Source organism: Patella vulgata, chromosome 3 (assembly GCF_932274485.2).
Source record: "Patella vulgata chromosome 3, xgPatVulg1.2, whole genome shotgun sequence".
Lineage (NCBI taxonomy): Eukaryota > Metazoa > Mollusca > Gastropoda > Patellidae > Patella > Patella vulgata.
The window spans coordinates 43,073,167-43,096,687 of NC_065881.2; the positions used below are offsets into that span (position 1 = coordinate 43,073,167).

General features: G+C 32.6%; 1 protein-coding gene across 3 annotated transcripts in view; it reads left to right on the top strand.

The window, feature by feature from the left end:
- Positions 1–21,558, top strand: part of LOC126814951 (tropomyosin) — an 81,172-nt gene extending 59,614 nt beyond the window's left edge. The window contains exons 16-41 of one of the 3 annotated variants that reach the window (XM_056099567.1): positions 753–771; positions 927–1,069; positions 1,212–1,265; positions 1,387–1,503; positions 1,761–1,880; positions 2,624–2,758; positions 4,341–4,403; positions 5,784–6,248; positions 7,231–7,435; positions 7,991–8,024; positions 8,804–8,904; positions 10,204–10,311; positions 10,459–10,508; positions 11,017–11,204; positions 11,738–11,785; positions 12,444–12,555; positions 12,692–12,811; positions 13,355–13,457; positions 13,995–14,071; positions 15,528–15,670; positions 16,765–16,924; positions 17,264–17,383; positions 17,573–17,685; positions 19,451–19,581; positions 19,991–20,128; positions 20,870–21,558. In XM_056099567.1, the coding sequence (XP_055955542.1) occupies positions 753–771; positions 927–1,069; positions 1,212–1,265; positions 1,387–1,503; positions 1,761–1,880; positions 2,624–2,758; positions 4,341–4,403; positions 5,784–6,248; positions 7,231–7,435; positions 7,991–8,024; positions 8,804–8,904; positions 10,204–10,311; positions 10,459–10,508; positions 11,017–11,204; positions 11,738–11,785; positions 12,444–12,555; positions 12,692–12,811; positions 13,355–13,457; positions 13,995–14,071; positions 15,528–15,670; positions 16,765–16,924; positions 17,264–17,383; positions 17,573–17,685; positions 19,451–19,581; positions 19,991–20,128; positions 20,870–20,970 (3,168 nt within the window). In that variant the 3' untranslated portion in view covers positions 20,971–21,558. Of the gene's footprint in view, positions 1–752; positions 772–926; positions 1,070–1,211; positions 1,266–1,386; positions 1,504–1,760; positions 1,881–2,623; positions 2,759–4,340; positions 4,404–4,596; positions 4,944–5,783; positions 6,249–7,230; positions 7,436–7,990; positions 8,025–8,803; positions 8,905–10,203; positions 10,312–10,458; positions 10,509–11,016; positions 11,205–11,737; positions 11,786–12,443; positions 12,556–12,691; positions 12,812–13,354; positions 13,458–13,994; positions 14,072–15,527; positions 15,671–16,764; positions 16,925–17,263; positions 17,384–17,572; positions 17,686–19,450; positions 19,582–19,990; positions 20,129–20,869 lie in introns of those variants that run through there. The other 2 variants (XM_056099568.1, XM_050540420.2) reach the window with 2 other exon arrangements.
- Positions 21,559–23,521: the final 1,963 nt, after the last annotated feature.

Consider the following 23,521-nt stretch of genomic DNA (forward strand, 5'->3'; position numbering starts at 1 on the left):
TGTATTGCATTGAGTTTAATACTTGATTATCTTTATAAGATGAATTGATTCAAATTTTGTACATTTATTCTTCAAGTTCACCTTCATTCAGTCAAAATTTTTGTTATTTTATTAGAATTCCTTTATAACAAATATTGTGTTTATTTTCAAATTCGGGAATTTATGAAGTAGAAATGTTTGTTTATTTATTAACATTGTTTTATGTATATATGGCGGGACTTTGTGAAGTAGAATTCATAGTTTCTCAGAGGGGTGAGCTGAAAGTCTTGCTGGGTGGATATGTGTATAGAATAAATAATGAGCATGGTGAATGTATTCATTGAGAGTGTGTAAAGGCAACCTGCAGTGGAAAATGTACCACAATGGATATATATGTTTCAAACCACAACTACCACCCAGAAAATGAAGACCAAATCAAATTTAAAAGTAGCCTCAGAGAACGTTCATGAGAAGAAACGAAACCTGTGCAATTAATTTACACCGAAGAACTTGCTCAAATGCTGTTAAAATTTAGGCCTAACTTACCTTCTTTAGGACAATAAAAAAAAAGGTGAAGAAGTTAGGACTTGGATAAGGAGGCTAGCAGGTTTAGCATTATTACCATATTTTATACAATTTCTATATAAATTAATTTTTCATTCGTTTTTTCTGTTTGTCTTTTATACTTGCTATTATACCCATTTTTAAATGGCCATGTATTTAGCATGTACCTGTATCATTCAATTTTATGTTATTTTTTTTTGTTTTTGTAGAACAAGGGAAAGTCCAAAGGTATGTCATTAAGATGATAATTTTTAGATTTTTATTAGCATTTGTTTTGCAAATACTTACATTAATCATATATCATCTAATATACAAAATTTGAAAATTATGTCTGATTTGTTTCAAAATGGATTTATTTATTTATTAAATGTATTTATTAATAGTTGGAAAAGAAGCATCAGATTTATCTACTACAAGTGATGGAGATAATACTGCAGACAATAAGAGATCAAAATCCACCTTGGAAACGGTTAGGGAAGCAGACAACTTTGAGAATTCTTGGAATTTATTGGATGAAGAATCATGGGTGAGTAATAACCAGAAATCTTGATCAATCTAGTGATAAATCATATTACCTACAGTTATTATGAATTTGTTTATTGAAATATTGGAAAATGTTCAAATTTTTTAATAAACAATAAAGAATGTATTTGATTTATGTTTTTTAGGGCAGTGTTCCTGCGTCTGATGTACCTGGGAGATATAATCAATACAGGAAACTGGTGAGTTAGACGTTATTAATTTATCATATTAATGCATTATTTAAGTGGCCTTAGTCTACACTTTTATATGCCATGTGGGATACCTTTGCACTTTTTTTAAAAATTTAAATTGTATTTACAGAGCCAAAATCATATTAAAGATCTTGAAGATAAATTACAGTTAAATTTGGCTAGGATGCATCGTAAAGTTCAGACTCTAAAAACCCAGTTCCAAGAACATAAATCTAAATGGGATGCCGTAAGTTATATTAGTAATATTTGATTTTAGATTATCAGCTTACCTCTTGATTTCTTCATAAAACATGTCTACACCTGTAACCCCCCCCCCCCCCCACCTATTATTCCAGGAACTAATTAACAGGTTATATGAGGTATGATAAACCTGCTGTTTGCAAGTGGAGCAGCTGGTACCCCTTTTTTACTGTAGATTATTTACCTGTGCAGTTGTTAAATTCTTCCATATTGTAATCAATTATATTTGTATTTTCATTTTAGGAAAGACAAATTCTCATGGACCAAGTCCAGCAGGCACAATATTTACAGACAGATGCAGAGAAGGAAGCTGATTCTACAATAACTCAATTAGAAAACTTCATAACAGAACAAGAAAGATTGGTAAAATCATTCAAACTTAAAGTAGCTAAGTCTCTAACTCAATATCATCCAAAATCTTCAACATTGAAAACACGAATTATTTGTCAATTTAGAACAACATTGATGCTGTGATCTTACCGGAAAAAGATGGGCTTCTGATATCCAATATTTAAGACAAAATAAATATTTTACCATTGGTACACGAATCGTGTACCATGATGCGTTTCAGCCCCAGTTTTAGCAAGAGACTCGAGGATTGAGGCTAGACATATTGCACCAAACCAAACGGCGTATGTAGACTGGAATAACCAGATGCTAGGAATTTGCATTCGATTGAGACTGCTGGCTAATTTCACGGAACATTACTGATTTGAAATAAGAGTAAAAACGGAAACGATTGAATGTAAATCAGTTTATATACATTCATATTACAGTATTATATGAGTTGCAACCCACTTGTGTCAATTTCTAGGTCCCAAATGTTAGCGATTTAGCTCCTTTAATATATGTACCATGTAATACCTACCTTTTTACTGTTGGTATATCATGAAACTATAATATGTCACCTTTATTTTGTTGGTATATCATGAAACTGTAATAAGTTACCCATACTTTTCTTGTGCTAGTATATCATGAAACTATAATAAGTTACCTTTTTTGTGTCCACACATTGATTCTGAGTTTATCAGCCTTTGGAATTTTTGAATAATGATAATTTTTATTTGTTGAGCAACTTTGAGTATTTGTTTTAATTTTTTGTTAAGGAATTAGAAGAAGCGAAGAAAAGACAGGAAATGGCTGCATCTGCTGGGTTGTTGAAAGAGGTTGCACCAAGAAGTGTTCAGCCTTCTCCTAATGAAGATTTAAATAAACTCATGCAACAAACAGATGATGCTAAGGTAAATATTGTAGATTTTATGAATATACGGTAAAAGCATTTAAGTGCTAAAAAGTATGAGACTGCCCCAATGAACTAGAACCAAAATTTTATTCAATGCTCAAGATAAATCCATACTTTTCAGCTTCCTCGTACCATTACCTTATATCTTGTTGCTGCGCTTTCAAAATGATGTAGCTAAAGAAATTCAGTTTTTCAGGAATAACAAAAACCTAGATAACATTAAATTGAATGAAAGAATCAATTTGTTATTTTCATGTTATATTACTGGGGTTAGTGCCGATATTTGTGTATTTGAAAAGGGTGAATTCATTCTCAGAACTTTGTAAGAAGGTTTTGGAAGCACATTGATGATCTGTTATATACAATGCATCAAGTAATCATATAAAAATTTATGATTTTTTAAAACAGTTTTTTTCTAAGTAAAATTATTTGATGTTACACCTTCTAGCTATTCATTTATCAAGTAATATGTTTGATAAACCTCAGCTTTCTAGTGGAGGGGATTCAACTGGTATGTGGATGAGTTCAGGAGAATCCACACATTCAGATACTACTTCTATTGGTGAAATACAGGAAACATCAGCCATTTTAGATGAAGTTATTTTAGAAGTTATTACGGATAAGGTTATGGAAAACAATCACACTGATTTATTGTATTTAATATTTACATGTTTGATGGTTTATGAGTTAACATATATACACTTTATAAAACTTGCACTTTTGTTTGACATCATTATGCATATAACAGATATATTATCACCAGTAAGAATTTGATATCACAAACAGCATTATAATTAAAATTAGATTGTTGTCGTTTCCAAACTATATTTATGATTTATCATCTGATCTTTTTAAAATTGGTATATTGTTACATTAGTAAGAGGAAGAATCCTATATAAGTAGACCCCTTGAAAGAAAAGTTATCGTATCAGTATTAAATTTATGTGCATTATTTAAATTAATGAAACTAAGAATTGCTATTAATTGCTTCCAGAATTACGTAAGTTGTTTCACTTTGTAGAACCTTGTCAAACGCTCAGACAGAAAAGTTATAATGCGATGTGTATGAAATTGATATTGGTGTCTTGTAAATTTTCCCATTACCTACAAAAGAATAAATATGTGACAACCCTTGTTGGCTGCTCGGACGATTTAGCTGCAGTGGGTGTATGTTTCATTGCCCGGCAACCTATGTTTATAATTCGACATTGAAATATGGACTTGCATAGTTACCAAACTGCTGATATTTCATACAGTTAACTATTTTTATTTTTATGTTTAAAACAATAACACGTAATGTCAATGTTTAGGGGTCTTTTGTTTAAGCTCTGTTGAAATTTTTAATGTTTTAGTTTAATGTTAAAATTTAAATAGTATATTATGCATATGAAGGTTTCCTGATTTAAAGCACCCGACTATATTTAAATGTTATATTTTAGAAATCATAACTTGAGTCCCATAAACAATATTTCAATTCCATATTATATTATCCATGTAATTGAAGATGTTGTCAGCTATATATGTCAGTTCTTATATTGTCATGCTTATTACAAAATTCATCGGTGAATATTTTTTTTCAGGCACTAGCTTCTACAGTACCAGCAGAAATGGTTCCAGAAAAAAAGAATATTGATGCAAAAGAGGTAATAATTAGCTTGAGATAGAAAAATTTGTCAAATTAAATATAATAATTAAGAAATTAAATTGTTACAATTCCCAGAATAACTAATTTATTTCTTTTCTATAGTTTTCTTATTGCTACACAAATACAAATTTAAACTTTCCAGTTAGGAAAACTTCTTGATTTGGACTCAGGTCTGCAACCTATACAGCAGATTGTCATTAAAAATCTTAAAACGATGATGTCTGATCCTGAAGATAAACTTCCAGCATATCAACAGAAAATATTAGAATCACTTCGTTCAGCATTAAAAGTTTTAAGTGATACAAAATCGGAATTAGAAGATGAAGAGATACTACGTACATTGACGGTTGTTAGCTTGGCCAGTCAACTTACCCAAGAGTCAATGCTATTAGGAGTTCGACCAAACAGTCTCTTCAAAACTTTAGCTGATCTATCTAAGCGTCTGTTAGACGAAAAAGAAAATGAACTGAAGTTGATGCTGCTAGATAATACCATTGATGATGGTTTTAGTGAAATATCTTTTGAAAGTGGAACAGAGGTTTGTCTCAACAGTCGTGCACTTTGTTATAATGAATGCTGTTCACAACTTCAGTTTGATTCTAACATTTTTAATAACATAATTTAGTGTTCACTGTTAAGTCAAACCAATTTAGTTTTTAGTTCTTTGTTATAATGAATGCTGTTCACTTGATTTTTTAATTTACAACTTCAGCTTAATTCTGATAATCAGTGTTCACTATAACATTTTTATTAACATAATTTATTGTTCGCTGTTAGGTCAAACCAGTTAAATTTTTAGTTCTTTAGGATGGTTGTGTCTTGTTAAATAAATAACTGCTCGGGTCTCATGAGTGCAATGTTGAAAATTCCAAACCTTAAGATTTTTTGATAAGATCCATTAAATATTTCTTTATTTTTATATTCCCTTTCCCCCAACAAATAGGAAGTAAAATTTTAATTTATGTTCTTCCTGAATAACTGAAATTCAAATTCATGTGACCTAATATCTGATTAAGTTGTAATTTAAAATTCTATTTATAAGATATTAATTGAATTTTGAAGAAGATTGTTTTGATATTATTAACAATTTGTTTCCAGGGTTGACTTGTATTGTAACATATTAAGGACATTTGTATTAATCTAACCATAATAATTTCTTTACACTAACTTTAATTTATTACAACTTTTTTATTATTAAATGTCAATTTCTTTGTTTATTTTTGCTACAATCTAGTTGTACTAAAATCAAGGCATAGTCCTTTATACATGAAATATAACAGATGTATATGATTATTAAATTATTTTTGTGCAGTTTGTTAAACAGTACTTTATTATTGATATCAGTATGTTACATTTTACTTAAATACATTTTTGATAGGCAGAAATATCAATTTCAACATTGAGAGATTTACCAATTCTTGATGATGTCAGTGAAGTGGACATTTATTCTGAAAAACCTGAAAAGCTCCCAGACACTGAGGAAACAGCTGTCCAAACAGATGAAATTTGTAAAGATGCTGTAACAGAATCTGATACTGAAAACCAAAGGCAACTTTCAGGTGATCAAGAAGAATCTCCTATAAGTGTTTCTTCAGCAAAACCTCAGAATTCAAGTGCAGTAACTGGAGGCACTGCGGATGATGAAAACACTAGTGGTGCTGTAGAAGAAGACACAGATGAGGCTAACACATCGGTGGCAAAAACAAGGCCTGTGTCTGGAAGAAGTTTCACTTCTAATTCTCCAATGTCAGATGCATCAGACACAAGATTTAACCACAGTACAGTCTCTCAGACAGATTCAAGTATAGCCACTTCCTCTAAACCAAACTATCTTGTTGTCAAGGTAACCGACCAACCCACTAATGTCAACAATTGGTTTTAATTTGAACTTACCACCAATTTAACCTGATGTTGTTTTATTTTAATTTACCCAAAACATATTTTATATTTTAATGTAGTCACCAACCACAAAACAGCTTAATTTTAATGAAGGTTTGCTTTAAACAGTGATTTATTTTGCTGTGTCAAGGGAGATAACCCATCCTTTGTTTTCACCAATAACCAACATTAACATTTTGTTCTGTTGATTTATATTAATTTTTGTTGTTAATATCTTGTTAATTGTTAACCTCCAAAAATTTTTGTTAATGTGTATCCCCATAATCAAGTATTGAATTGTTGAACACCATGTCCTATTTGATAATCAAGCAGGCTACACTTAAGTAGAATAAAATACTCTATGGTCCTGAACATGATCTGAAGACCAGATATCTAAAGAGGTATTACCTCACTTTAAAGATCTTCACTAATCGGTAGAAAAATAAATGTTGATTTTACTTTTGGTGTTCTCAATAAACTCACCAACTCTGGTACAATGTATTTTCTTTTTTTTTTTTCTTTCATGTATAATATAAGGGTGGACTATCAGATATTTTCAAAACAAAGTAAATGATCCAGGATGTTTTATAACAATCTAATAATATTGATCATTTTGTTAATACTTATATTTTGATTTTTTTGATTTAATTACCTTTGATACAAACCCACTCTAACCCTATGTGTTGATAGTTAACATAAATTTAAATTTTGAAACCTAAAAAAAATAGTTTATTATGTATTATATATATAGAAAATTTTATAAATCATTTCTAACGATAGAAATTATTTCTTTGTTGTTTATGTATTACAAGAAGGATGCTCGCTAATTCATTTATCGATATAATTTGAGTTTTGTTATTAATCCAAGAATGAATATAACATTTTGGTAACATCAAAAAGATTATTATGCAATTTAAGACTTAGTAAATGATGTTTATATTTAATAGTTACCAGATGGAGGTAGTATTGAAGATGATGATTTTCGTATTTCTTCTGCCAAAAGTCGGCATTCTCTTCGTTCTCATTATAAATCAAAGATTCAGGAGACAAAGAAAGCAGCAGAGGATAGAAAATATAAGGCAGCTGCTCTGTCAAAATCTATAACCCAAGTTAAAGATGAAGAAGAGAAGATAATAGATGAAGATCATGAAGGTAATGAAAGCTTGTGGAAATGAAATAGGGTTTAACATCCTACTGTTTTGTTCCGACTGGGCTAATGAAGACGGACATTCACCATACAGTGTGCTTTTTTGTTCTATGAGAGAAATTTTGCAGCAGCACTATGGCCTACTCTTATATCAAATTCCAACTACCAAGGAATCTTTTACGTGCATGCCAATGTGTACACACGACCTCAGTTTTTTGTCCCATCCCTTGCACCACTGACAAGGCCAATGCAGGGATCGGACACGACACCTCCAGGTTAGCAGGCCAACGTCTTACTAAGCCACCATGACTCTGGATGGTTGTGGTAATTAAACACCTGCTGTTTTCCATATATTAAATCATTTTTATCATATTACCGGTTTCATTCAAAATTTACCTACCGTAATATGAGTTGAGTCACTGAGATCTAGTCGCAATTGTTATAATACTGTTTTATATGCAATATGCTAGCAAAGAAAAAAAAATATGAATTGCTGTCATATAATGTTTTTTTTTTTCAAAATTAACTGATGACAATATGTATTCTGTTCGTTATTTCAGATTATTTAAAAGGATTTGGTTATTCAGTCACAGGGTAAGATATCTTTTATAATTACTCTTAAAGCTAGGTCATGAACAATCTGATTAAAGTACAGATCTATATTTCTTTTTGTTTTTTATGCTTTCGATGGCCTCTACTAAATGAAGATCTGACCGGTTGTAGTGGGAGGTTGTGTCAGGGGTCATACGAGTGGCTTTTGACCTTATGACGTCAGACATTTCATTAACCAATCAGCGTTGATGTTTCTATTAGGATACCCACAGTTCCTTGCATCGCATGCCAAGAACTCAATGCAACAGACCTTTTCATTGGCTAATCCCTCCCATCAAGCACAATGCAGGTTATATAAGAACTCTTCCAGATCCTAGTAGTAAAGACAGGTAAAACGAAATTTTGAACTATAAAAAACAAAACAAAATAAGATCGGTGTTTTAATCAGATTGGGTCATAAACTAACAAAAAGATTTGAATACTATATTGACCAGGAAACAAGCATGATGTTGTCAATGTCTTCTTGGAATTGTGACTGAAATCAAAAATCGAAGTCTGTCAATTGGTGTGCAATTGTTCAAGGAACAAGCATGCCAAGTTTAATGTGGATCATACATGAACTTGTGAAACCATAGGCATTTTTTGAAGAGTGTTGCTTCCACAAAGAACAACAATAACAAGATGAGTAGTACTTGGAAAACAGTTCTTGGTCCAAAAAATAAATACTGACATAGGTAATTGTGATTTATTTTATTCATGTGCTGTTTTAGGTTTTTGTAAGATTATATGAAATCTCAATGAAGTATTTTTGATCTTTTCAGAGAATTATTACCAGAACATCCAGTAGTACAAGAATATTTAAAATCTCATAACAGTACTATAAGTTTTAAAGAGGCTTTAATAAAAATACTTCTTGATAAAGGTAAATTGTTTGTTATGATAGTCTGATTAGGTTGTTACATAATTCCAATCCGTCGGCTTTTTGGGTAGAATTCATGGAATAAGCTTTATTTTGAAGGTCCTCCGGTTTCCTCCCACTGCTAAAGACCCCTACGCGCGAGCGAATTATTGAAATAAAATTAAACCATGTTAGTCCCGAAATGACCTAGTTTGTGTCGAGTGGGCATTAAACCCCATTTCTCTCTCTCTCCCCGAGTGAATAGGCTTTTCTTTCCCAGAAAAATAAAATTGATATCAGCTCAGTGGTCATGTCGGATGAGGAATTTTCATCGTTGGATAATATACCAAATGGGTACGACACTGTACCGGCTTTCAGGAATATGCTATAAGCTAATTGCCTACGTAGCAGAAAATGCTAAAATGATGAATATACATATTTGACACAGTTATATGTGGCAGAAATCGAATCTGCACCCCCGAAAACATATATATTGACACCAAAGACAACTATTTAATCGAAATCGGCACATATATATATATCGCCAGATTTTCCAGCCACAAGTGGCAGCAATATTGGAAATATGCTAAATATGTGAACATGTGATCATTTTACAAGGTTGTAAATGTCAGAAATGGATTCTGCTTTCCTGTAAATATATATATATTGACATCAAACACTACTACTTAATCAAAATCTGCACATCATCTCATTTTCCCGCTTAAAATGGCGGCCATCGTGGAAATATGCTAAGTATGTGAACATGTGATCCTCTTACAATGATCTAAATGTCAGGAATGGAATCTGCGACCCCAAAAACATATATATTGACACCAAACACTACCACTTAATGAAAATCAGCACATCATCCGATTTTCCCACCTAAAATGGTCGCCATCTTGGAAATATCTTCATGAAGTGATGGAAAAAATCTAACCCCTGTCAATACTAATACAGTGCCAAATCACAGTTGATAAGTCGATAAGATTATAAATAAGTTGAAAACAAAATATAAGTTGAAATATTATTGCAAAATGACTGCCTTTCAAATAATGGCGTCCCATACTATGAAGACTTATTGAGAAAAAATGTCAACATTGGTTTTTTGTCATCAAACATCAAAACCTACAAAATAAAGCTTGTTCCACGATTTCTACCCGAAAAGCCGACGGATTTACATTAGGATTGGACTATGAAGTCTATCATATGAAAGATGTAAACCATGGACGTCAAAACCATAAAAGTTTATCTTCGTTAGTGCAATAAAAATGTTCATCCATATATGATTTACTTTACCTGATTCGGTTTGAATATATATTACAGATATGATGTCAGCCAGTCAGTTAATATCAGATTTAGAAATTCACCACTTTAAGAAAGAAGCAAAGATATTTCCACAATTAGAAAAAATGACCAAAAATACCAGCATGGGTAGGATTTTTTTCAGTATTTCTTTTTAAATTTTTAAAAAAGCAAACCATATTTTATCAGTTGCTGTTCTCAAAATTCAAAGATATTGGAGGAAGCTCTTAGAATCCTGAATGAATTATTCAAATTACACATTTTGCATTTTTTCAGTTCTGGATGAAATCATCTCACTTTTAAATAGTATATTATTTAATGACAGGGTAAGTTTATATATCTTATTTATTAACAGTTAGATAGAATCATGTCCTTAATTGATGTTACTGGTAGAAATTAACAAATATCATCGACTGAAATCAGTTTTATCATTTTATTTCCTGATTTTATAGGAGAATTGAGGGCTAGGCCTGCATAAACCAAGCATATTTATTGACATTTTTCCATTGCATCCATCACCAAGAAACCATCAGTGTAGATAAATGCATTATTTTAAAATGTATATTGTTTGCTTAGGCCTTATTTGTTAGAGGCGCTGATGTTTAATTTGTATAAATCAATCATTGCATAGGCAAAGGCTTTATACACACTTGTATATGGTATACCATTGACAAAGAAATGTCGTGTTTCTTACCTGACCTGACAGATTATCACCGATAAGAAATCAGGCTTTTGGCGCCAAATGATCCTTGTGTGTCAGAAAACCTTAAAATAAGAATTAGAATTTTAACCTTAAACCTAAGATGTATTATTGTGGTTTTATTTTGCATTTAGGATCCCCCTGTTTCTTCTATGATGTATATATCACGAGATCCAACATGTATGTCCAGAGAAAAAACACCGGATACATCTCGTACACCAGCACCAACTAGAGAGAGCATACATTCTAATGTATATAACCAGGGTGTAGACAATGTAGATAATGAATATATTCGCGATTTACAACATCAATGTCATTTATTGTAAGTTGTAATAATATACTACTACATTTTTATAAGCTCATATTTTATGTAGGAGTATAGGCCTATAATGTCGTCACCATTGTCTGTCATTCATGGAGGGACATAACCTCTGTCATTGAGTCTAGTGTTGTGGTTTCAATCCCATGCTTGTTTTCTCTGGCTTCCTTCCTCTGTATTGAGGGTATGTTAAAACTTCTCACATTATTATTCTGTAGGAGTAAGGAACCCTATGGAAATGAGTAGTGTGCCTCAAAGAGTAGAGTTATTGCTCCTGTCACCGATACTTTGTAAACTCTCAGTGTTTTAACTTATTTGTACATACTGTGACTTTTTGACCTACTTTAAGAAAGCTTCTACCTTGTGGGTATATAGGTTTTATTTTAAAATTTTATAAAATGGTTTGCAGGTCTTTATTGACATATTTGACAATACCCTTCTATATTAAGGACTAAAAAATTACAAAAATATTATATTTTATAAAAGTTGATTATACATGTATTAAGTTAAATGTTTGGTGTTTTTGGTTTTATTAGAAAAGACCACTTAGATGAAACAAGTAAGAAACATGAAGAGCAGCTGAGGTAAGTACATTGATTTATTCATAACAGTTTTAGTCATTTGATCCATTAAGAACTATGAATAAAATCATTTAGATGTCTATAATAGTTCAAAAATAGATTGGCAAGGACAGCTGTCTAGTCCTTCGGATGAGACGAAAAACCGAGGTCCCGTGGATATATTGGAATGCACGTAAAAGATCCCACGGCAGTTGGAATTCAATATAAGAATAGGTGATAGTGCCGCTGCACGGCCAAAATTTCCCTCATAGCACACTGTATGGCATATGTCCGTCTTCATTAGCCTGTCTTCATTAGTCCAGTATAGGAGTAGGACGTTAAACCCCATTTCATTTCAAAAATAGATAATGAAAAATGAATATATTGAAAATTTCATTCAAATTACTTTATTCTGAACGAAGTTATGACTGTTCGAAGATGTATCGAAGATCGTCCATTATCATAGCAACATTACTTTACAGCCAAGACTAAATTCTGATTTTGTCCATTTTATTGTTAAAAATCTTGTGAGTTGATTATAGACTTATCATGTTAATAAATGTCTAATAAATAATAATTTATATAATATTTGAAGTCAGAAAAAAGACCAGCAATAGGATTATTTAGCTCTTAAATAATGCATCTTTAAGTTTTTATTAATTTATTTGTTTTTAAATATTAGACATAACACTGTTGTAATGATGGAGATGCAGGACACAATAAATGGATTACAGAGAGAGTTATCTACCCTTGGTAAAGCCCCACGTTCTAGATCAGTCACACCACGATTGCAGGTACAAGAAATGATTTTCAACTATTTTATAGATTTTTGTTTTTGAGGGTTAATATACACTTATTTCAATCTTATATTATGGAACTAGTAAGATGTTATGCATTCTTTAATTATCTATTTAATTATTTCTTTTATAGTTAAGTCAAGCCCCGTCACCAGAGTCTTCTATCATGTTTACAAGACTTGATGCGGAAAGAAATGCAAAGATTATGAAGAAAGCTGTAAATGATGCAAAATTAGACCAAAACAAATATAAGGTAATTGAATGAAGCACATTTCTTTTCTTTTTTGACTTGGTAGACCTCGATCTTTTTTAAAAAAAAATTCTTTGTCTCAATTTAAAGAAATATAATTGTTTGTTTACATCATAAATTGGGTTCGCTCCCGAAGGTTTCTCAGGATTTTCCGGCATGGTTTACCCTTGTCAGTGATGCAGGATGAAGGTACTGGCAAACTTGTCGTTTGAATGGTACGAAAAACTGAGGTCCTGTGCACAAATTGGCATGCATATAATGGAACTTTTGCCAGTTGGAATCCGAAATAAGAGTATGGTGTAGCGCAGCTGTTTGGGCAAAATGTCCCTCATAGCACACTAAATGGCGCATGCTGTCTTCATTAGCCGAGTCGGTGCAGGAAAGTAGGATGTTAAACCCCATTTCATTCATTTACACCATAGATGGCAAATCTAAAACTTCAGTTCTTTATTTCATTTCTGATTTTGAGAAAGTTTTTAAATTAATTTGATATTTTAAAAAAATGTGAAGAATAAGCTTTTGTGAATGATAATTTTATTATTGTAGGATGCTGTATCTCAAATGGACAAGTACATAAGCTTACCAGCTCAAAGACTAGCTCATCTAGTTCAGAAATATGTCCACCATTACAGAATGAAATACATAGAAGGTTTGTTTCAAATTTTTTTCAAAGATGACCAATTATAAATAATCTTGAATAGATCACCGAATTGTGATACTAATTTTAATTTCTTTTTCAAATTTTATTTAAAGAATACATAATTTATTTCTTATCTCTCACATATACAGACAATATGGCTAGCATTAAGATTATAAACCTGTCCGTCATTACTTTAATAATTTGATTTAAAGTCTATAAAGTGATTGCCTTAAGCAAGAATGGTCTTGACTGTTATAATCTTTGGGTGCCAATAGGCTTGTAAAGAGACATCTCGAGAAAGGGTTATAAAATTATGCATTCTTTGAATAAAATTTGAAAAAGAAATTAAAATTAGTATCACTATTCGGTGATAAATATCTATATAATATATATTTTTTATAAATTTTTTGTGACTTTTGGTTTCATAATTTATTAGAATACGGAGGATTAAAGGCAGTAATTGCTAGTATGTTACTGAATTGGTGAAGTTGTAACTCGTATTATAGCAAACTTATAGTTCATGTATAGTTTTGGTATTATTTTCAGAAACAGTACAGAAAAGTAGAACTTTAGATGATGATGTTTTTGATGTTTTGGACAAGATGGAAGACCTACAGAACCAGGTAAGTAATTTGTTTTATGTTGAATTTGACAAATAGTAAGTGCAGGAAGACCACACCACACACAAACAATTACACAAGACAAACCTACGGACAGGACACAATATACACAGACACCACAAACAGCATATCGGATAAAGTTAATGGATCCGGATGCTAGCCATAAGTGTCCACGGTACATTACATTACCTGGCCTGTAGTGATACAGGCTTCACTCAAAATGAAAAACAATAAGGAAACCAACTAAAAAAAAAACGAAATATTTCCCAAACATTGTATCATACTAGTCTGAGTCATGTTCGGTTATGTGCTGCATGAAATCTCAATCTAGGCACATTGAAGGGAAAAACCTTATCACATTATAATCATGATTTTTGACTCAGGAATCCAAATCAAAATTATCACTCTGACAGTTGCTGTACACAAAGCATGAAATACTTATGCCTGATCTTATCAGAACACCTGATAACACTTATTTATTTTGGAAATAAGCTTATATAGCTTAAATATTTTAATCCTGCAGTTAAACCTGAAAGCATATATAACTACTATCGGTGCGTTTTCTTAATTAAATAACCTTGGTTTAGCAAGGGATATAAATGATATGTTAGAGGTTGTGGTTATATCAAGATATTGTTGTGTACAAAAACTATTGTCTTTTGGGCTTGATGCAACAAAATGTGAAGCCAAAGGATAAACTAAAATTTATAATCAGGCCGGCAAATATTTTTTAATTATCAAAATCTTAATTATTGCAAACCAGTCCTTTTGCAGATGACCGAGAACAGTTGTTGTTTGACTGATTGTTTAATGGGGGGGTGGGTCAAGTGTGCTTTAAATCATAAGGTCTACTATTGAGTCAAGTGGCGTGGTCCTCCAGTTTCCTCCCACTACCAAAGACCCCTAATACTTTTAAGACTGAAAACTCCACAGTTTTCATATTGCAATTGATTAAGATAATGCAATACAGCCAATAAAAGTATTAAAATGTATTGCAATATAATGTAAATAGATATAATAAACTTATATTAGTCTTGGTTCATAAAGTCAAAAGGCCACAATGTTTTGATAGAAAATAATTAAGATAAATTATAATCTTCTTATATTAAAATGACCACTCAGAAACTATTGTTAATAATACTGGTATTAATATTCAACAATATTGTCAGGGATATTAGGTTATGTAATATAATAATAGTATTAATAAAATAGAACATAGCAACACTTATGGTATAATCATATCAGTGTCTGGCTAGTACAGACTAAGCTGACCTTACTCATGTTAACTATAAGGATTATGCTATGTAGACTACCGGTAAATAAATGGAGTTTGTCTGTATGCTTGTGATAAACTATTAAAGATACCCGTTTCTGACCAAATTCTTACAGTTGCATGTTTGTTATTTGGTTAATGGAATTAGAATAACACTTTGTTTTGAAATTTATTTGTTTACTTCAGAGAGCAAAACGGTGGGCGGACAAAATGGATGAAATGGGAACAGAAAGATTAAGAATGGCTAATTTACTAATGGAAACATTGGACAGTATTGAAAATGAATCTGGAATATTTCTCATTAAACCTATGTACTCTTATCGTGGAAGGTAAAATCTTGTCATTATTTTTTTTTTTTTTTAATAAGTATAACGCGTAAATATATGTGGTATAAATTACTGTTTTTGAACTATGGTACACAAATTCTTAAAAAATGCAGGTAATCTTGACTGACGCACTAAACAAAACATACACTCATGTGAAAATTACCAACTATACTCAACAAATTACTACTGACAAAGTAACTGGCAACTGTGCGTCCTGGTTGCCTGTTGTTTTGCTCTTTGCCTCTCCCAAACAAATATTATTTTTACATGAGCAAGAATTTTTACATATTCATGGCAACGAAAAATACATAGAAATAGTCCATTTATGTAAAACATACAAACACCAGTTTCTTAAAGATCCAGATTCATCCTTGTGTTCATGGGCATGGATTTAGGTTTATATTTAGAATCTGAAGGGGGGGACGAATAGTTCTCTGTCCCCCCCCATGATTTTGATCGCCAGGACAGGTTTTCCGGTTTATACCCACATGATGGTGAGCTTATTTCTACGTATCTGGAACTGAATCAGGACATGGAACAAGAATTGCCATTCTTCAAGCGCCAGTTTTCGGCCAAATCTATTTCACTTGTGCACGAAGCGTTCCTCATTATGTCACCTGAAGTGAGGCAGATGTTCCCTTCTGTCAAAGCTGTTCTCATCTCACACTGCTGAACCCTGCTAGTTCCTGCTCAGCCGAGCAATCCTTACGCACTCTGCACTGCATCAAAACTTGGCTGCGCAAAACCGACTGAACCACTTGAGGGCGTGTGTGGTGCATAATGACCCCCTTCATGTCGCCAAGATATTCAAAGAGAACAGTCCTGATCGTTGAACGATTCACTTAACTTCATATATTTATGCAGCTTTGATGTAGGTAGTCAATTTTCCATATTGTCATCATATTACCCCTAGTTACAGCCTTCATCGAAATAACACTGGTACAGCAAACTGTTCGTAATTATTTGTTTCGTTTGGTAATGAAATGTTCTAGGTTCCAGAGTTCATCCGTCCCCCCACCCAAAAGTTATGACAAATCCACGCCCTTGCATGTGTTACCTATTAATCCTCTAATACATATTTTAATTATTTTTTTTAGAGAATTGCTTCAGAGATATACTGGAAAACTAAGTCGACCTATCAGATCAAGAAAAGCAAATTCTTCTACGCTTCTTCCAGAAAACCTCAGATCTTTTGGTCCGGCTCCCACACCAGCATCTAACATCAGAAGTATTCACCGAGAAGTTTCATCGTTACAGGTGCGGAAATTACCATAGTGAATTGGTTTAGATTTTAATGGCGATTTCTTAGCCAAATCTATAGAATCCAGTTAATAATAATAATGTGCTTTAAACATTAATCAGTTTTAAATAAAAGAATACTTTTAATGAGATGTTTCATATAAAATGTACAAATAAGCAGTGGCCATAATTATAATGTGGATAACTTCTTTCTATTCCAAAGTGCCTTCCATTAAAGTTTCAACCAACTTTTAATATTTTACATATATCACCATAATAGTATTGTAATACCAGTAAATGAAGACAATGGTAGCTCAGTGATTATCTATCCATTAGCTTAATATATATTTTTAATAGAATCAAGACACTAGACAGTTAACAGCACCTTCACCAAAAGGTACATTTGATGGAACAGATGGAGGTGTAGCAGGAGCAGCTGTTAACTGGGTTGGAACATCTTCAAATTCGACATGGAATGTATGTACAAATAGTAAATAATGTGGATATTTCAGTTATAAATTAAACTCTCTGATCAAAATCATTTACCCCCACATTTTAATTCTTTGTCCTCCTGGGAAACTAATTTTAATAATGATAATAATAATAATTCAGAAATTCTAAGATGGTTTATCTGGTATAAAATATAGAAGACAAATATATTTTCAGATGTCTGCATCTCAACCAAGTGCAGTAAAAGATGATATTAGTAGTTTTCACAACACTCCTAGAATATTAGAACTTGATATCAACAGAATGCTGATTGGTCAAAATAATATAAGGTAAGCATTAAAAATTTACTGTAATGAGAAATGTAATGAAATGAAATGGGGTTTAACATCCTACTTTTCTGAATCAAATGGGCTAATAATGATGGCCATATACCATGCAGTGTGCAATGAGGGAAATTTGCCTGGACAGCAGTGTTATATCCTACTCTTCTCCAAATTTCAAGTGTCCAGGGCCCGGTTCCTAGAAAATTCTTAAAGTGAGCACAAAGTCATGCTTCACTTTTTCTTACGTAAGAAACTTATAAAAATACCGTCCCTAGAAAATTCTCAAGACCATTCTTACGTAAGCACAAGTCAAGTATAAGTCTAAGTACATTGTGACTGGTAAAGTTTACCATAAACTGAGACTACGATGCTCTTTAACGTCACAAAAACAACTTTGGTATGCGAATTACGTCATAAATTTGTCGTCTGCTTCATTGACGTCATATATATATATATATATGGTTGATTTAGATGTAGGCTATTTGACATGTCCCCTATACACATATAAAATGTGCCACAAGATAAAAAAACGCAAACACATACAAACTAACTGAATAATTGTGAGAGCGCTTGATCTTAAGTAACCCGTGTGTTTGTAGCCTATTGTTTACTAACTGGCAAATAAATAAAATGGTTTCAGGGTAGAAGCGAAATTTTCTATAGTATTCTTAATTTCTTCTGGAGAAGGATTTTCTCTGTCTTGTAATTGTCTCTTTGGTATCAAAAGGTGTCGGAAATTCCGTCGAATAACTCTAAGCAAGCCGTATACCTTGCTTGGGACTTGTGCTTAGATTGACTATGTTTAAGAACGAAGTTGTGCTTAAGTTTTTTCTTGGAACGCATAATAACGTTCTTGTGCTTACAATGAAGTCTACTTAAAATCTAAGCACAAGAACGTTCTTAAGAATTTTCTGGGAACACAAAATAAGATAAGTTTACTTAAATGCAAAGTCTACTTAAGAATTTTCTAGGAATCGGGTCCAGGATAGATTCTGATGGTGTGTGGTTTCGTCATTGGACTTTGATTAGAATATCTCATGTTTAAATCCAGACATGAAAGTGGTTAGTCTCTATCATCCAGAAAAATATTCTATGAATATTACTCTGGATGCATTGTCAACATTTTAGAATAAAAGGTCATTGGCTAGATCTTTTACATTATCATAAACAAAGTCTAAGGGAGGTAACTAGTCCTAAAACAAGACGTTGACGCCCATGAAATTAATTTAAGAATGCCATTTCAAATAATACATCTGATTGCATGACAGTTCAATATCCAACACTCTTATTTTTTTTTTTATTGTAAAATTTCTCTCTTTATGGGCCATATCTATGTTTTTTAAATTAATCCTAATTTGTTGTCATGATTCATGTTTGTCTTTAATTATGGGATTTATTGTGGGAAGGGGTGCAACTCTTACTTATTGACTTGGCCAAAGATACTGGATCATCAACCACATTAAAAACCAAACTCCTGGTTACGCATGAGCAATGGACTTTTCATCAGATATTGACAACGGTCCCAGACCCTCAGTACGTTTAAGACTAGGAGGTTCTGTGTGAACGAGACTAGAAAGTGGTTTAGTCACTGGACTAATGATTAGAATATCTCAAGTTAAATTTTAGAAATGAGATTGCAGAACCTTCAGTATTTTTCTAGTTCAGTTGAGTTCGCATCTGTTAAGAGTTACAAGATCATGTAATGTACAAATATTGGTATACACTTTTATTAAAGTAAGCCAAATTGATATAGTTTTAACTGTATTTACAGTACAAGATTATGTTATCCACTCACAGATGATCGACTTGTTAACGCTTCTCAAAATACCCTTCGTACCTATGTTACTGTTAACAGACCTGCAGTTCAACCTAAAGGTCAAGATAGACCTCATTCTGTTACAGGTAAGGATACCTTTTATTTTAATGATAATCTCAGGTGACTTACTCATTGACAACTGGTTAAAACCCTGTAGGTATTTTATAATCATTTTGAACAAAAAAAAGTTCACTGAAATTGTAAACAAGTCAAAGTATTGATTCTGTGTGTGATTCAATTTATATTTCATTGTTTTATATTCCCTATTGTATATTTTACCTGATTCATTATTACAAGTCACCTTAATTGTGTACTGTAAACAGCCAATGTATTTTGTACTAAGTAGCTGCTCGGAATATATGTTTGATCTTATGTAGAGTAGAAAATCAGAACCATAAAAACAAAAAGGAAATAAAGATATAATTGTAATTGTACAAGTACAGTCGCAAGAAATCATTAGGCCACTGAACTCCTGTTTACCTTCAATAATTACAGGTGCTAGAGATTCATGTGCTCCACCCACCACACCACAACAAATATCATCCAGTACTGGTATAAGTGAGGTTGATGTACCACAGAAACTACCCAGTACACCACCATTACCACCTATAAGTAAAACTAGAAATATATCGGGTTAGTTGCTACTATATTTATATATATATCACAGTCTGACAGTTGGAAATTATGCATAAATCCCTAAATCTTTTCATGTAAAGCTTGTTTGATTTACAGCTAATTTTAAGTTAGATTTTAGATCCATTTTCCTGATTCAAAATCGCCCTAAAGATAACTTTAAAGGTACAGTATAAAATATATAGAGAATCTCCTACCAAGTTGATAAAGTAACAAAAATTGAGGCTCTGCCGAGTCTGCCGAGTTTTATAATTATAAATATAATTATCACCCAATAATACATTCTACAGTAGATATCACTTGTGTGATATATTTCATAATCTACTGCGATATCTCCTTAGGAGATAACGCTTTACATGAATTTGATTGGTCAGTTGAAAAGAAACTACTTTTTTTTATTTTCAAAGAACAGTTCATTTCTTATTAAAAGTACCTTTTTTTATTAAAAATGAACTATTGTTATTCAGTTGACCTTGATGGAAACACTGGGTCAATATAAAGGACTTTGCAATGGTTGAATTCCTGTCAAAAAATGATGTATCACTACGCCATAATGTTCAGTAAAAGTGAAATCTGCAGCAAAGAATTATATTTATCTATTTGTGCATGTAAGAAGGGATTGGGTGATAAATAAAATCTCCTACTCGTCTTTTTTGATATCAAAAAAGACTGGTAGGAGATTCTCTATTTCTTTGCTGTTACTAGTTTGGCAAAAATGATTTTAGTTTTCATTAATTACAGCCTCATCCTCTCGTCCGTCTCCTTCACTGGATGGAGGAATTCATATTAAACATGGCAGAAGTTATTCTGGAAAATCACAGACGACATCTGATGAGGACTGATCTACTAAATACAATATCATTTGACCAAGTTCACATTGTACTACAAGATGGTAGATCGATATTCTGTAAATCTAAGTAGATAATGAGTTTATTTGAATATTGGAGGTTGAGCATTCCAATCTATCCAGACACTACTTCCAATCGGACTATGGAAGCAAGACGTTCTGGTTGACTCAGTTGGCTTCAAACCACAAAACTTATAGAAATGGTGACATGTCATTCGTTTTGAATTTTCTTCATCTTAGTTCATCCCAATCTGAATTTATACAAAAAGTCTATGAAGAATTTGTAATCATGTGCTTATATTTGAAGTACCACCCAGTGATAACCGATTACAGCATTACGTTTTCAATAATTGTGTGTTTGTACTTGAAGTACAGAAAAGTTAAAACTTTTATGTACTGCATTATTTGTTCAAGATAAAAAATAAACTTGAAGTAGAGCCTTGTACATGTAATAACATTAACGGCATTATGATATATTCAAATTAGGTTACTGTGGTCTTTATTTGTGCTTTTATGTGATATTTTGATGTATATTAATTTAAATAATTATATATATAATAAATTCTGTTATTTATTTATTCAATTTATAGAATATATTACCCACCTGTAACTCTCTTTATGGCTAGTTGAGAGCTTTGGTCAGCAGAATTGAACAAAACTTCAGTGATTTAGTTGTCTGTGGGAAAGAATCTGTTTGCCAGAGAGTTTTGATCTGAAAATGAGTAGCTATGTAATAACAGGGATGAGAGGGGGGTTGGATGGCCAAATGGTTAACGCGTGCGCTTTGTATTATAAGGTTTGTCATTGAGTCAACTGGCGTGGTTTCAATTCCACGGTTGTACATGACAAGGAGTAAGGTCGCCTGTCCAACCTCGTGGGTTTTCTCCGGGTGCTCCCACAGCTAAAGACCCCTACGCGCAAGTGAATTATTGAAATATAATTGAACCGTATGTTAGTCCCGAAATTACCTGGTAGTGGTATAAAAGGTAATGATTATTTACCAGAGCCTGACATGCACAATATGATCTCAGTTACGTATGGTATGGTATGGCATGTGTTTCACAAGGTGCTGGAGAAGGATGGCCTAAACCATGCACTTTTATTTTTTCCTGAAGCACCTCTGCCAAAGTCTCCCTGCACCTTATCTATGCATGCGCCTGCTACACCGAAAAATACGGTAATTGAATAGAAATAAATTTTGCATTACTGGTCACCATCAAATCAACTTGTTCATGTCACACACAACAATGTAAGACCATAAAATATGAGGTAGCATCATATAAAATAATAAGGTAGTCACTTAGTGTCACAGGGCTTGCCACGAGACGCGAGTAATTACTCGCGCGCACGCTACGCTCGCGTCAAACCAAATTTACGTGAGTGATTAAGTACTCGCGCAAATATAAAAAATTATTTAATCAGAAATAATTGAATATCGTAATATAAAAAGCCGTAAACAATTTGTATGCCTTCATATTGATGCACTATTGCGCACGCGGCGTGTCTTTCCAGTGCCAACTGTTGTTACTAAAAATACTTTGAGACGCGTACTGCCAGGCGGTTTTTAAGTGGATGTCCTTTGCCGTGTCTGGATAATCAAACATTGAGCGGATATTGTCGTTTCTATTAATAGCAATTCTTTCGATCCCACATCTTTTCTACAAATTGATGGGATTGAAATTGTTTTGCCTGTTCTTTTACCTTTCTAAGCTTTACCCGAATCCCCTCAGCACGCCAACGATGGCAAAGGGAAACCCAGTTTCCCTTGCAACGTTGTTGTCATGGGAAGACGATTTACAGATAATATTACTGCCAAGGAAATAAAAGAGTATCCATTGCCTTTGTGTGTGAAATAGCTTTATTCAACGTCCGCTTCCACCGAAGTGACAAGAGCATTGCCATTAGGCACATGGAATTTAAATGGCTACTCACGCCCATCATTCTGCGTGAGTAAATACATGTACTCGCCTCACTCGCGCAAGTCTATATTTGCGGGAGTAGTCATCTACTCGCCTCCAATTTGCTCGTGGCAAGCCCTGGTGTCATGTCTCCCGTTGGTCATCATCAACTAAGTTGTCGTTTGTTTTTAAAAATGTATTTCAAGTTCAATTACTGATATGATAGTGCAATAATCAAATGTAATTTCATAGCCATAGTGAACCCACAAACCTTCAACAGATAATGAAATGAAGGATGGACAAAACAATACATGTAACTCAAGTTATTTTATGATCAGTAGTAGAATACCGCGTTTTATCAGTGAAATAGAAGTGTTATTCCACTGGCTAGCAGTAGTCCATGTTGTTTTTACCTAAAATGATTGTAAAATCATAAAATAAATAGAACATTTGTCGTTTTGTCGTGAATAACATATTTTATTTCATCTCTAAGCAAGAAAACTTTATATTTTCACTCATGCTACGCATTCGTGAAAATATAAGTTTTCTTGCTTCTCGATGAAATAAAATATGTTATTCATGACAAAACGACAAATATCCTCTATATACTTTATGCAACACAACTAAAATTAGATAATTCTTTATATC